This window comes from Heteronotia binoei, chromosome 9 (assembly GCF_032191835.1).
Source record: "Heteronotia binoei isolate CCM8104 ecotype False Entrance Well chromosome 9, APGP_CSIRO_Hbin_v1, whole genome shotgun sequence".
Taxonomy (NCBI): domain Eukaryota; kingdom Metazoa; phylum Chordata; class Lepidosauria; order Squamata; family Gekkonidae; genus Heteronotia; species Heteronotia binoei.
Window position 1 is genome coordinate 111142991 of NC_083231.1, and position 14410 is coordinate 111157400.

At 49.3% G+C, this 14410-nt stretch overlaps 1 protein-coding gene across 1 annotated transcript in view; it reads left to right on the plus strand.

Annotated features, from left to right (window-relative positions):
• SLC4A4 (solute carrier family 4 member 4) overlaps positions 1-14410 on the plus strand; it is a 287851-nt gene that overhangs the window by 242296 nt on the left and 31145 nt on the right. The window contains exon 19 of the mRNA XM_060247411.1: positions 1549-1621. Coding sequence (XP_060103394.1) covers positions 1549-1621 — 73 coding nt within the window. The remainder of the gene's footprint in view (positions 1-1548; positions 1622-14410) is intronic.

Sequence of the window (14410 nt, forward strand, 5' to 3'; positions counted from 1 at the left end):
TGAAATTGCCCTTTCTGCCTCTTACATACAAGAGGGAGGGGAGGGGGATTTTAACTCCTTTTCTCTTGCCGCTGCGTGGCTCCCAACCTTGCACGTCTGTTCTTTTGTTTCATTCATTTATACCCCCCGCTCAGGGGTGGAATTCTAGCAGGAGCTCCTTTGAACATATGAACATATGAAGCTGCCTTATACTGAATCAGACCCTTGGTCCATCAAAGTCAGTATTGTCTTCTCAGACTGGCAGCGGCTCTCCAGGGCCTCAAGCTGAGGTTTTTCATGCCTACTTGCCTGGACCCTTTTTGGAGATGCCAGGGATTGAACTTGGGACCTTCTGCTTGCCAAGCAGATGCTCTACCACTGAGCCACCATCCCTCCCTCACCATCCTTTGCATATTAGTCCACATCCCCCTGATTCAGCCAATCCGCCAAGAGCTTACAATAAAGAGCCTTGTAAGCTCTTGGAGGACTGGCTACATCTGGGGGGCGTGGCCTAATATGCAAAGTTGCTCCTGCGAGAATTCCACTCCTGCCCCACCCCCCGCCTATCTCCCCAGTGGGACCCAAAGCAGCTTCTGTCATTCTCCTCTCCTCCATTTTGTCCTCACAACAACTCTGTGAGGTAGATCAGGCTGAGAGGCTGAGACTGGCCCAAAGTCGCCCATCAGGCATCAGTAGCAGAGTGGGGGCTGAAACCTCGGTCTCTTAGATCCTCGTTTGAAACTCTTAACCCAGGGGTGTCGAATGAGGGCTGGATCTGACAAATGAGGGCTGGATCTGACAAATGAGACCTTGTTGGGCTGGGCCATGTCGGGTTGGGCCATATGTGTACCTATTTAAGATTAGGTAGCAGAAATATAAATTTTATAAAGAACACAGACAAACACAAATATATATTTTTAAAAACTTAAAACATGCTGAAAGTGTTAGCACTCGTTGGTCTTAAAGGTGCTTCCTTTGCATCTCTCCCATGGGATCCAGGGAATTGGGCAAAGGAAGCTCTGGCTCTTTCCTTCCTTCCCTAGGGGACTGTGGGGGGGGGATCCTCAGCCAATAGAAGGAAAAGAGGCTTGGCTCAGTAGCTCTGCTGTGCGATTAAGAGAGCCTGGCAAAGCAAGCTATTCCTCCCCCCTTTCCCCCCAAGGGAGGAGCCTCAGCCAATGGAGAAAATAGAGGCTTTGCTCTGTAGCTCCTGTGCAATTGAGCAAGCCTTGCAAAGCAAGCTGTGATGCAGAAGGAAGCAAGAGAGAGGGAGAAGGAAGCAGATGACTGCCAGTTGCTCGGGGGCCTGATAGGAGCCCTCTGGGGGCCTGATTCAACCCCCAAAACTGCATTTTTGACACCCCTGCTCTAACCGCTGCACCACGCTCTTAGTCCATGTGGGTCCCCACAGCCTTGGGAATGAACATCGTGAGGCTAGAAGGCTGGGACAGCAGGGGAGAAATCTGTGGGCCTGCGGATGGCTGGGTCCAGACTGGGTTTCAGCCGGATAAAAACTGGGGAAAGTCTTTAAAAAAGCATCAGGCTAATAATTGCTGGATTTTATTTCAGGGAGCAGAGAGTGACTGGAGTGCTCGTGTTCGTTCTGACCGGTATTTCGGTCTTCATGGCTCCCATCTTGAAGGTAAGGAGTGAAATTTACCTCTTGCCTTTTTATCGTCTGCCCCTGAACTCTGGAAAAAGTAAGCAGCAACATTCACAGCTGGCAGGTGGATTTCCAAGTAGATTAAAAGGACTGTAAGCAAATCAAAACACTGCAGAAGCAGCATTGTGGGCGTAAAGTGCTGGCAGGTTGTGGCCGATGTATGGTGACCCCAGCAAGGGGCTTTCCAGGCAAGTGAGAAGCAGAGGGGGCTTGCCATGGCTTTTCTCTGCAGAGCCTCCCTTGGTGGTCTCCCCTCTGAGACTTATGGTGACCCCAGCAAGGGGCTTTCAAGACAAGCTTTCACCATTGCCTTCCTCTGCAGAGTCTTCCTTGGTGGTCTCCCATTCAAGTACCAACCCTGCTTAGCTTCCAAGTTATGGAGACCTCAGCAAGGGGCTTTCAAGGCAAGTGAGAAGCAGAAGTGGTTTGTTGTTGCCTTCCTCTGCAGAGTCTTCCTTGGTGGGCTCTCATCCAAGAATTGTCATGATCCCAGCAAGAGTCTTTCAAGGCAAGTGAGAAGCAGAGGTGGTTGGCCATTGCCTCCCTCTGCAGAGTCTTTGGTGGTCTCCCATTCAAGTAACCAACCCTGCTTAGCTTCCAGCTTATGGCGACCCCACCAAGGGGCTTTCAAGGCTAGTGAAAAGGAGAAATGGCTTGCCATTGCCTTCCTCTGCATAGTCTTCCTTGGTGGGCTCCCGTTCAAGTACCAACCTTGCTTAGCTTCCAGCTTATGGCGACCCCAGCCAAGGGGCTTTCAAGGCAAGTGAGAAGCAGAAGTGGTTTGTTGCTGCCTTTCTCTGCAGAGTCTTCCTTGGTGGTCTCCCATCCAAGACTTATGCCAATTCCAGCAAGGGGCTTTCAAGGCAAGTGAGAAGCAGAGGGGGTTTGCAATTGCTGTCCTCTGCAGAGCTTTCCTTGGGGGTCTCCCATCCAAGGCTTATGACAGTCCCAGCAAGGGTCTTTCAAGTCAAGTGTATGACTTATAATGTGTGTGGTTTTAACTGTTTTAATGTTTTTATGCTGTGAGCTGCCCTGAGCCTGCTTCGGCAGGGGGTGGGGGGGTGGGAGGGGCGGGGGGTATAAATAAAACAAACTAAATAGATAAAAACAAACAAAGTGGTTCAGCAGAGATGGTTTGGCATTGCCTTCCTCTGTAGAGCCTCCCTTGGTGGTCTTCCTTCAACTACTGACCCAGCTTAGCTTCTGAAATCTGACATGATCGAGCTGTATGTTTAATGCCACCTTCCCTCCCCAAAAGACAGGTGCGTTTTTGTGTGTATGTAAAATGCTTTCAAAGTGCAGCCAAGTTATGGCGACCCCAGCATGGGGCTTTCTTACTTTAATCCTGCTGCCCATACAGTCAATTTGGCTCTGAGGCGAGAGGCTTTCAGTGCGAGTGAGAAGCAGAGGTGGTTGGGCATTGCCTTCCTCTGCAGAGTCTTCCTTGGTGGTCTCCCATCCAAGACTTACAGTGATCCCAGCAAGGGGCATTGAAGGCAAGTGAGAAGCAGAGGTGGTTGGCCATTGCCTTCCTCTGCAGAGTCTTCCTTGGTGGTCTCCCATCCAAGACTTACAGTGATCCCAGCAAGGGGCATTGAAGGCAAGTGAGAAGCAGAGGTGGTTGGCCATTGCCTTCATCTGCAGAGTCTTCCTTGGTGGTCTCCCATCCAAGACTTACAGTGATCCCAGCAAGGGGCATTGAAGGCAAGTGAGAAGCAAAGTGGTTGGCCATTGCCTTCCTCTGCAGAGTCTTCCTTGGTGGTCTCCCATCCAAGACTTACAGTGATCCCAGCAAGGGGCATTGAAGGCAAGTGAGAAGCAGAGGTGGTTGGCCATTGCCTTCCTCTGCAGAGTCTTCCTTGGTGGTCTCCCATCCAAGACTTACAGTGATCCCAGCAAGGGGCATTGAAGGCAAGTGAGAAGCAGAGGTGGTTGGGCATTGCCTTCCTCTGCAGAGTCTTCCTTGGTGGTCTCCCATCCAAGACTTACAGTGACCCCAGCAAGGGGCATTGAAGGCAAGTGAGATCAGAGGTGGTTGACCATTGCCTTCCTCTGCAGTCTTCCTTAGTGGTCTCCCAGCCAAGACTTCTGGTGACCTCAGTGAGGGGCCTTCAAGGCAAGTGAGAAGCAGAGGTGGTTGGCCGTTGCCTTCCTCTGCAGAGTCTTCCTTGGTGGCCTCCCATCCAAGACTTACAGTGATCCCAGCAAGGGGCATTGAAGGCAAGTGAGAAGCAAAGTGGTTGGCCATTGCCTTCCTCTGAAGAGTCTTCCTTGGTGGTCTCCCATCCAAGACTTACAGTGATCCCAGCAAGGGGCATTGAAGGCAAGTGAGAAGCAGAGGTGGTTGGGCATTGCCTTCCTCTGCAGAGTCTTCCTTGGTGGTCTCCCATCCAAGACTTACAGTGATCCCAGCAAGGGGCATTGAAGGCAAGTGAGAAGCAAAGTGGTTGGCCATTGCCTTCCTCTGCAGAGTCTTCCTTGGTGGTCTCCCATCCAAGACTTACAGTGATCCCAGCAAGGGGCATTGAAGGCAAGTGAGAAGCAGAGGTGGTTGGGCATTGCCTTCCTCTGCAGAGTCTTCCTTGGTGGTCTCCCATCCAAGACTTACAGTGATCCCAGCAAGGGGCATTGAAGGCAAGTGAGAAGCAGAGGTGGTTGGGCATTGCCTTCCTCTGCAGAGTCTTCCTTGGTGGCCTCCCATCCAAGACTTACAGTGATCCCAGCAAGGGGCATTGAAGGCAAGTGAGAATCAGAGGTGGTTGACCATTGCCTTCCTCTGCAGTCTTCCTTAGTGGTCTCCCAGCCAAGACTTCTGGTGACCTCAGTGAGGGGCCTTCAAGGCAAGTTAGAAGCAGAGGGGGTTTGCCATTGCCTTCCTCTGCAGAGCCTTCCTTGGTGGTCTCCCTTCCAAGTACCAACTCTGCTTAGCTTCCAAGATCTGACGAGATGAGACTGTACCATGCCTCCTTCCCTCTCAGAAACAGTCTTAACAGAGCATTATTGAAAATTTAAAATCAGAAGACACTTTAGGATAACAGTACCAGCGTTTGTTTTGGCTTTTTAAAAAATGCAATTGGTACTTAAATATTTGCAGGAAGCACATCTCCTGAATTGTGTCATTTTCACATAGTTTCACATTTGTGTTCTTCTGTTCTACATTCAAATTGGCAGCATCGAACACATGTCTGAAGAATGTATTGCAGCCCTTTCTGACCCGTAAAAGAGTAAAGAAAAGTGAAATAAAAATCCCCCATTGCTGATAATACCAGGTTCCCTCGTTGTACAAAATTAAAATGGATTCCAGTGCACGTTCCCCTTGTTCCCCTTGAGTTTTATGACATGCCCGTTTTCTGAATCAAAACTTGAGATGCTCTCACAGTATAACCCTGTGCAGGATTTATACCATAGTAAATCAGCACCGGAGTAACTCTGCTTAGGACGGAGCTGCCAGTGGTAGATTGGGGGGTGGGGGGATGGTAGAGAGTGGGAACATCAGGGGTTAGGAAGGGGAGGCACCGCAGGGGGGTACAATACCATAGAGTTCATCCTCCAGGGCAGGATTGGCCAACCTGCAGCTCAGAAGTCACATGCGGTTCTTTCAGCCGTTGCGTGGCTCTCAAAGCCCCCACCACTCCATCAGCTGGCTTGGAGAAGGCATTTCTCTCTTTAAATCAAGCCAAGCCATCCAGTGGCTTGGAAAATGATTTAAAGTTGCTTTCTTTCCACCTCTCCCTCCCTCCCGTCTATTTGCTTTCTTTCCCCCTTTCTTACCACCCTTTGTTCCTTCCTGTCTTGCAGCTCTCAAACATCTGACATTCCTGTCTTGCGGCTCTCTAGCATCTTGACGTTTATTCTGTGTGGTTCTTACGTTAAGCAAGTCTGACTCCCTCCTTCTCCAGAGCATCCATTTCCTTTAGAGGAACTGATCTGTGTTGTCTGGAGCTCACTTGTAATTCTGGGAGATCTCCAGGCTCAACCTGGAGGTTGGCAATGTCCGCTTCAGATTATATGATCAGCCTGCTAAAGGCCAAGTTTCATGCTGAAGGTGGAGTTCTGTGACGAAATGTGAATATCGCAGTGCACCTTTGAGCAGAGCTAGCTATTGGCAGAAATTCAATGTTCAAGGAATCGGTTGCGTTGTTGGTGGAAAATCCAGCATCGTAATGTTGTCTTTCTTGCTTGACGAGGTTGTCACCGGTGAGGGAACACAGCCTGGATCCTCTTCGGTTATACTTTTTTTTGTTTTGTTTCTTTAATCTTTTAAAAAGTGTTCTTTGCTCCCTCTGCCCCTTCCACCTCTTAAGTTATTTGTTAACAGTCGAGTTAGAATCACGGAGAGGTATTATGTGTCACTGGTAACTCACTCCTAAGGCATGTAACAAAACCAGGACATCCGGCTAAGTTATCAGTGAAAGCGGAAAGGTTTTAACCCTGAGAGAGGTATGTGTGTGTTTACTTTGACTTGTATATAGATGATGGATCTGCAGCAAGAGTCACTAAACTAAACAGAAGCGCTAGGTTCTGGATTGTGTATAACTTGCATATAACTCCCCTGTAGATAATTTACACATTTCAGGAGTACTTTGAAGGATCAGCAGCGAAAGTAATCCTCGTGTTAACACCTGAGCTGTGCTTTCTAAAAGAGGTCTTTAAAGTATTTGGAAGACTGTCATACAGAGGAGGGAGTGAAATTGTTCTATAGTGTCCCAGAAGGTCAGACCAGAACCAACGGGTTGAAATTAAATCAAAGGAGTTTCTGGATAAACATTAGGAACAGCTTCCTGACAGTTGGAGAGGTTCCTCAGTGGAACAGGCTTCCTCTTGAGGGGATGCAAGTTGTTAAGCAGAGACTAGATGGCCATCCAAGAGCAATGCTGATTCTGTGAATTTAGGCAGATAGTGAAAAGTAGGGCAGGAAGGGATGGTGAAGAAGAAAATATTGGCTTTATATCCCACCCTCCACTCCGAATCTCAGAGCGGCTCACAATCTGCTTTATCTTCCTCCCCTGCAGACGCCCTGTGAGTTAAGAGGGGCTGAGAGAGCTCTCACGGTAGATGCCCTTTCAAGGACAACTCTGTGAGAGCTATAGCTGACCCAAGGCCATTCCAGCAGCTGCAAGTGGTGGAGTGGGGAATCAAATCCGGATCTCCCCAAAAGATATTATAGCATTGGAAAAAGTGCAGAAAAGGGCAACTAGAATGATTAAAGCGTTGGAACACTTTCCCTATGAAGAAAGGTTAAAGTGCTTGGGACTCTTTAGCTTGGAGAAACGTCGACTGAGGGGTGACATGATAGAGGTTTACAAGATTATGCATGGGATGGAGAAAGTAGAGAAAGAAGTCCTTTTCTCCCTTTCTCACAATACAAGAACTCGTGGGCACTCGATGAAATTGCTGTACAGTCGGGTTAGAACTGATAAAAGGAAGTATTTCTTCATCCAAAGGGTGATTAACATGTGGAATTCACTGCCACCGGAGTTGGTGGCAGCTACAAGCATAGATGGCTTCAAGAGGGGATTGGATAAACATCTGGAGCAGAGGTCCATCAGTCAGCACCGGATCTACATGTTTTTTGAGGGGGGGGGCAAATTACAATGTCACCTTATGGGCCATTCTATCTTATGGTCCCATAAAATACAATTAACTCCATACCCAATTTGGCACCCCTCCTTCCGTCGGCGCCCAGGGCAAGCACCCCCTCTGCCCCCCCCCCCCCCGATCCAGCCCTGCTATTGGTCGCTATTAGCCACAAAGTAGAGATGGAACACTCTGTCTGGGGCAAGTGATGCTCTGTACTCTTGGTGCTTGGAGGGGGATGGGCAACAGTGGGAGGGCTTCTAGTGTCCTGGCCTCACTGGTGGACCTCCTGATGGCACCTGGTTTCTTGGTCACTGTGTGACACAGAGTGTTGGACTGGATGGGCCACTGGCCTGATCCAACATGGCTTCTCTTATGTTCTTATGTGACACAGAGTGTTGGACTGGAGGGGCCATTGGCCTGATCCAACATGGCTTCTCTTATGTTCTTATGTGACACAGAGTGTTGGACTGGAGGGGCCACTGGCCTGACCCAACATGGCTTCTCTTATGTTCTTATGTGACAAGACAAGGCTATCCTGGGCCAATTCACCCACGCCAAGAGATGCTATGACTCCCTACCTGCAATAGAACATTAAAAGTTCAGCTAAATTCTACCCAGTGCCAAGCAAATTCTCTCCCCAAACTCTCTGGCCTGAACAGCCAATAAGCAGTTGCATTCTGGGATGATGGAGTGCCATCGTAGAATCATAGAGTTGGAAGGGACCTCCAGGGTCATCTAGTCCAACCCCCTGCACAATGCAGGAAACTCACAAATACCTCCCCCTAAATTCACAGGATCTTCATTGCTGTCAGATGGCCATCTAACCTCTGCTTAAAAACCTCCAAGGAAGGAGAGCCCACCACCTCCCGAGAAAGCCTGTTCCACTGAGGAATAGCTCTAACAGTCAGGAGGTTCTTCCTAATGTTGAGCCAGAAACTCTTTTGATTTAATTTCAACCCATTGGTTCTGGTCCGACCTTCTGGGGCCACAGAAAACAATTCTATCCCATCCTCTATATGACAGCCCTTCAAGTACTTGAAGATGGTGATCATATTATCTCTCACCCACCTCCTTTCCAGTCTAAACATGCCCAGATCCTTCAACCTTTCTTCATAGGACTTGGTCTTTTAGAGTTGGAAGGGACCTCCAGGGTCATCTAGTCCAACCCCCCTGCACCATGCAGGAAACTCACAAATATCCTCCCCCTAAGTTCACAGGATCGTCATTGCTGTCAGATGGCCATCTAGCCTCTGTTTAAAAACCTCCAGGGAAGTAGAGCCCACCACCTCCCAAGGAAGCCTGTTCCACTGAGGAATCGCTCTAACGGTCGGGAAGTTCTTCCTAATGTTGAGCCGGAAACTCGTTTGATTTAATTTCAACCCATTGGTTCTGGTCCGACCTTCCGAGGCCACAGAAAACAATTCTACTCCATCCTCTAGATGAGAGCCCTTCAAGGACTTGAAGATGGTGATCCTATCACCTTTCCTTGTCCTTCAGACGTTTAACAGACCTGTATTGGAGATACGTTTTTTTTTTAAAGTATATTTCCTTTATTAAACCCATAATATTTTCCCATTGTACAACAATCATTGACATAAAACAAAGCAAAAGCCACAGAGATTGACATGTCGTTCATACTTAAAGAGGTTTTTTGTGGATTAAACCAAAACTTAGAAAAAAAAGAAAAAAAAGAAAAAAGAAAGACTACTGTCTACTTTAAAGCTATAAAGTATAAATAGTACAGATAAGTCATTATATAACCGTATTTTCTATATAGATCACTTAATTTTTTTTTTTCCAAACCACTTGTAAAATTTTTCCCATTTTCTACTAGCTTCCGTCTTGGACTCCCCTTTTAACAAATTAGAAAGTATATCCATTTCTGCGGCTTGAAGGATTTTATCAACCACCTCGCTAGTTTCAGGGCAGTTCTTTTGCCGCCAATATTTGGCCAAAAACTATTCTTGCCGCCGTAAGAATATAAACCGTTACGGTTTATATTCTTATGGTTTATATTGGAGATACGTTCGTTGAATTCCTAGTTTTTATATTTGCGGTTGAAGGCCACCATTGTTTCCTTCAGCGGAGTATAACTCCATAGTGCCCTCCTTCCATTGCAGCCGTTTTCTCCAGGAGACGTGACCTCTGTCCCCTGGAGATCAGCTACAATTCCGGGAGACATCCCAGCCCCACCTGGAGGTTGGCAACTCTGTCCCTACGATGTGCGACAACCGTTGTTCTTTAAAAGTGGCGCAGGAGGCATTTCTAAGGGCACAAAACTGATAAAATCTGAACGTGCGCGAGGTATGCCTGGGATGGTGTAATTATAGAGACAAGACTGCTTGGCTCTCTTTTGAAAAAATGGCCCTCAGGACATCTAAACAGAAATAGCAACCGGAGAGTATTTTTGCCGACGCAGCTTGTTAGAGAACTGCGGGGGTGGGGGAGAGAGCCAAAGAGGCCAGCCTGAGTTCAGGTCACGCATCGCCAAAAGGGGGATTGCTACAGGTGAGCTGCTTGAAGAAGCACGTACAGGCCGGGTCACCAAAGGAACAAGGCCGCACTTCCCCAGGGTCTCCTCCTTTGCTCCCCTGGGTGATAAATGACCTTCCAACTTGGAGTTGGGCTCTCTGATAGCCAGGCCTCGGATTCAGCGGGAGCTCACAGGAGCACAGCTCCTGAACCTTTCTGAGAGTTCCACCTCCTTCTGCCCCACCTTGTCCACTGAATACTAGGTGCAGCTGCATAACAATCCCTGGATGAAGAAGATGATATTGGATTTATATCCCGCCCTCCACTCTGAAGAGTCTCAGAGCGGCTCAGAATCTCCTTTACCTTCCTCCCCCACAACAGACACCCTGTGAGGTGGGTGGGGCTGGAGAGGGCTCTCACATCGGCTGCCCTTCCAAGGACAACCTCTGCCAGAGCTATGGCTGTCCCAAGGCCATGCTAGCAGGTGCAAGTGGAGGAGTGGGGAATCAAACCCGGTTCTCCCAGATAAGAGTCCACGCACTTAACCACTACACCAAACTGGCCCTTCCAAGGACAACCTCTGCCAGAGCTATGGCTGACCCTAGGCCATTCCAGCAGCTGCAAGTGGAGGAAGAAGAAGAAGAAGATGATATTGGATTTATATCCCGCCCTCCACTCCGAAGAGTCTCAGAGCGGCTCACAATCTCCTTTACCTTCCTCCCCCACAACAGACACCCTGTGAGGTAGATAAAGATATTGGATTTATATCCCGCCCTCCTAGGGTTGCCAAGTCCAATTCAAGAAATATCTGGGGACTTTGGGGGTGGAGCCAGGAGACATTGGGGCGGAGCCAGGAACAAGAGTGTGACAAGCATAATTGAACTCCAAGGGAGTTCTGGCCATCACATTTAAAGGGACAGCACACCTTTTTAAATGTCTTCCTTCCATAGGAAATAATGAAGGATAAGGGCACCTTCTTTTGGGGCTCATAGAATTGGACCCCCTGGTCCAATCGTTTTGAAATTTGGGGGATACTTTGGGGAGAGGCACTAGATACTATATTGAAAATTTGGTGCCTCTACCTCAAAAAACAGCTCCCCCAGAGCCCCCGAAACCTCCAGATCAATTCCCCATTATACCCTATGAGAAGACGTTTCCCTCTCCACCCCCCTCCACCCCCGCCCCACCCCCTTTCTGGGAAATCTGATGCAGGAGACAGAACTCACTCACCTCCGGAGGTGCAAAGGCACATGGTCCTTTGGGGGCGTGGCTGGGCTCCCCTCCCTTCACCGGCCAGCTGACTGGGGGCGGGAAGCAGCCTGAGAAAACGGAAGAGCTCTGGCTGCTGCGATCGGGGCTGGGTGCGAAGGGCTGCCGTTCTCCCCCTCCCCCCCCCGCTTTCCCTTTTATGGCCAGCGGGAGGAGGAGGCTCCAAATCGGGGGTCTCCAGGCCTAGCGGGGGATTTGGGACCCCTACGCCCTCCACTCCGAAGAGTCTCAGAGCGGCTCACAATCTCCTTTCCCTTCCTCCCCCACAACAGACACCCTGTGAGGGAGATGAAGATATTGGATTTATATCCCGCCCTCCACTCTGAAGAGTCTCAGAGCGGCTCACAATCTCCTTTCCCTTCCTCCCCCACAACAGACACCCTGTGAGGTAGATGAAGATATTGGATTTATATCCCGCCCTCCACTCCGAAGAGTCTCAGAGCGGCTCACAATCTCCTTTACCTTCCTCCCCCACAACAGACACCCTGTGAGGTGGGTGGGGCTGGAGAGGGCTCTCCCAGCAGCTGCCCTTTCAAGGACAACCTCTGCCAGAGCTATGGCTGACCCAAGGCCATCTCAGCAGGTGCAAGTGGAGGAGTGGGGAATCAAACCCGGTTCTCCCAGATAAGAGTCCGCACACTTAACCACTACACCAAACTGGCTCTCCACGCCAAACTGGCTCTCCACCACCCCTGCTGATAGCTGAATGCCAGTTGCATTGCCCCCTTTCACTGCCCTTTTTCACATCGGTGTCCATGCACAGTGGACATGTTCGGGCAGAGGCGGTGCACAGCGAGCCCCATGAAGAACGTTCTGCCCTCCTACGCTTTCCCCTGTTTCAGCCTCGCCTCGCCACAATAGTTCTTGTCTAGCTTTTCCACCTCACATGCTGGTCTTCCACACTCAGAGAGCTTTTTCGCAGACAGGCACCGAACCAAGGGTTGCCCAGCTCATCTTTTGAAGTGGCACGGTCTTGGGAGGAACTGGACTTGGGTTGCCAGGCCACGGGTGGCAAGTCCCGGAAGAAATTGGGGGGTGGGGCCTAGTACACCGGTGCACTTTCATCACTTCCGGTAAAAAACAAAAGTGACCTCTGTGGATACTCTAGCACTTACAAAAACTCTATGGTTTTACCATGGAGACTTTGTGAAATGCTAGCACATCCTTATGTGACATGTCGCTTCCATTTTGTTCCGGAAATGATGTGAGCTTGCCAGGACGCAATCCCATTTCCCCGGCCTGGCATCTGCATGTGGGCGTCTTTTGAATACAGAGACGGACATTCGGGCATTGGGTTGGATTCTACCAGCTTTGCTGCTGGTGAAAGATTTAGTGACCACCCCAGGGGATTATGGGAGGCTGCAAGGAGGAGGAGAATCCGGGAAGATCGAGCGGAATATCTGGTCAGATGCAAGCCATCGACTTTCACTTTATCGACCCCACCTGTCGCGTTTCCTTTGCCGCCGGAAAGCTCGCTTGCCTCGACGTGATGCTTGTCTGAATTCGAGACGCGTCTCCAAATGTGTACGTGAACCGCTGTGTGCAGTTGCAGGCTGGGAAGGGGTGCGTAACATGCTGTCAGACTATTCAGGCAGTGGAGACTGAGTTCAGCCTTGCAGGTGTTGCCGTCCCCCTTGGTTTCTTGGTCCGCCCCGCAGCCAGAGCTTGACGAGCAGGTGGATTCGGTGGAAACGGTTCAGGACGACTGCTGTGTGAGAGTTGCCTGCCACATAGTGGCTGCCGTGCGGTACTGCACCGTGTGCGCTGTGATAAAACTTCCTGCCGTAGAACAAAGCCGGAGTCAAGCGCACCTTTTAAGACCAACAAAGTTTTATTCAGAACGTAAGCTACCGTATTTACTCAAAGGGAAGACAACTCCACTTGTAAGATGACCCCCCCCTCCCCCCACCCCCTTTAAGTTGTATACTCACAACAGCTTCGGCGGGGAGGGCAGGATACAAATAAAATAAACATAAATTATTACTGGCTGTAACTAACTTTTATGCAAATATAAAAGGATCTCCTCCTTTTTTTTGGAAGTCATACCTTTGCGGGGGGGGGGAAGGGGGGGAGCTAATCTTGCACTTGGGCAAATACTGTAAGAATATCATACGTTTCTAATCCTTATATTCCCATAAACTGCATTCAGGATTTAAAAGCAGACTTTCTCCTGTTGCTTACTACTGCTCAGAATGGCAGTGGGATGTGGGGGCGGGGCACCCCACAACATCAACTACGATGTTGCATCACTTCCGGTAATAAACCAGAAGCGACACAGGGTAGTTCTAGGAATCAAAGGGAACTCTGTAGTTTTACCATAACATTTCTTGCAGTTCCTAGAGCCACCTGCATCACTTCTGCTTTTTTCCAGAAGGGATGGGGCACAGCAGTCAGCATCACATGACTCCCATACCCCCGAGAACACAGACCTCCAACTTTAATATGGTGGCTCACATGAATCAGTCCTCATCCTTACCATGAGGGTCTCATTCAGGGCTTTTTTTTTGTAGCAGGAGTTCCTTTGCATATTAGGCTACACCCCCCTGATGTAGCCAATCCTCCTGGAGCTTACAACAGGCCCTGTAAGAAGAGCCCTGTACGCTCTTGGAGGATTGGCTACATCAGGGGGGTGTAGCCTAATATGCAAAGGAGTTCCTGCTACCAAAAAAGCCTCGGCCCCATTGATACCAGAATTGTGTCTGGTAATGCCAGAACTGCCTCATATTCTCTTCCCGCCACCCAAATGTTTCGTGGTCCACAGCAGAGAGATGGTCACGCTGCCCGCTCGGGGCACAACCTTTTCGAGGCCGAGAGGAGACAGCAAATAGCACGTCTGAGACCTTCCTTGGTTACTGACAGAATGATAAAGAGGCAATAGCAGATTCTGCCTGTGGGTTTGCCTGGCTGGGAAATTTTGCTTGAGTGTATTCCCAGGTCTTTTACTAGAAGGGGAAAAAAAGATAAATGCCCCTTGAATAGAGCCGCTTTGTTTCCTAATGCTTTCAAAGTTGAGAGCTGCTTTATTGTAAGCATCTGTTGTCTGAGATCTTATTGGGGAATGTTTGACCTATTTTTCTTCTCCTCTGTGGTTCTCTAAGGGAGCGTTTAAGAAGCCACTTAGACTGGTGACGGGGAGTTGTTGGGAAATGCCACCACTGGCTCACCTCTCAGCATGTGTGTCTGGCTTATTCTGGGTTCCTTAGCAGAAAGTTTTCTGTTTTGGAATGGTGTAAAGCAGGACTTTGATTGAGCAGGAACGCAGTTCCAGCTGGCTTGGTGTCAGGGGGCCAGAATATGCAAATGAGTTCTTTCTGGGCTTTTTTCTATTAAAAAGTCCCGTGGGAAACAATGGTGACATCAGGGGGTGTGGCCTAGAATCCTAGAATCATAGAGTTGGAAGGGACCTCCAGGGTCATCTAGTCTAACCCCCTGCACAATGCAGGAAAC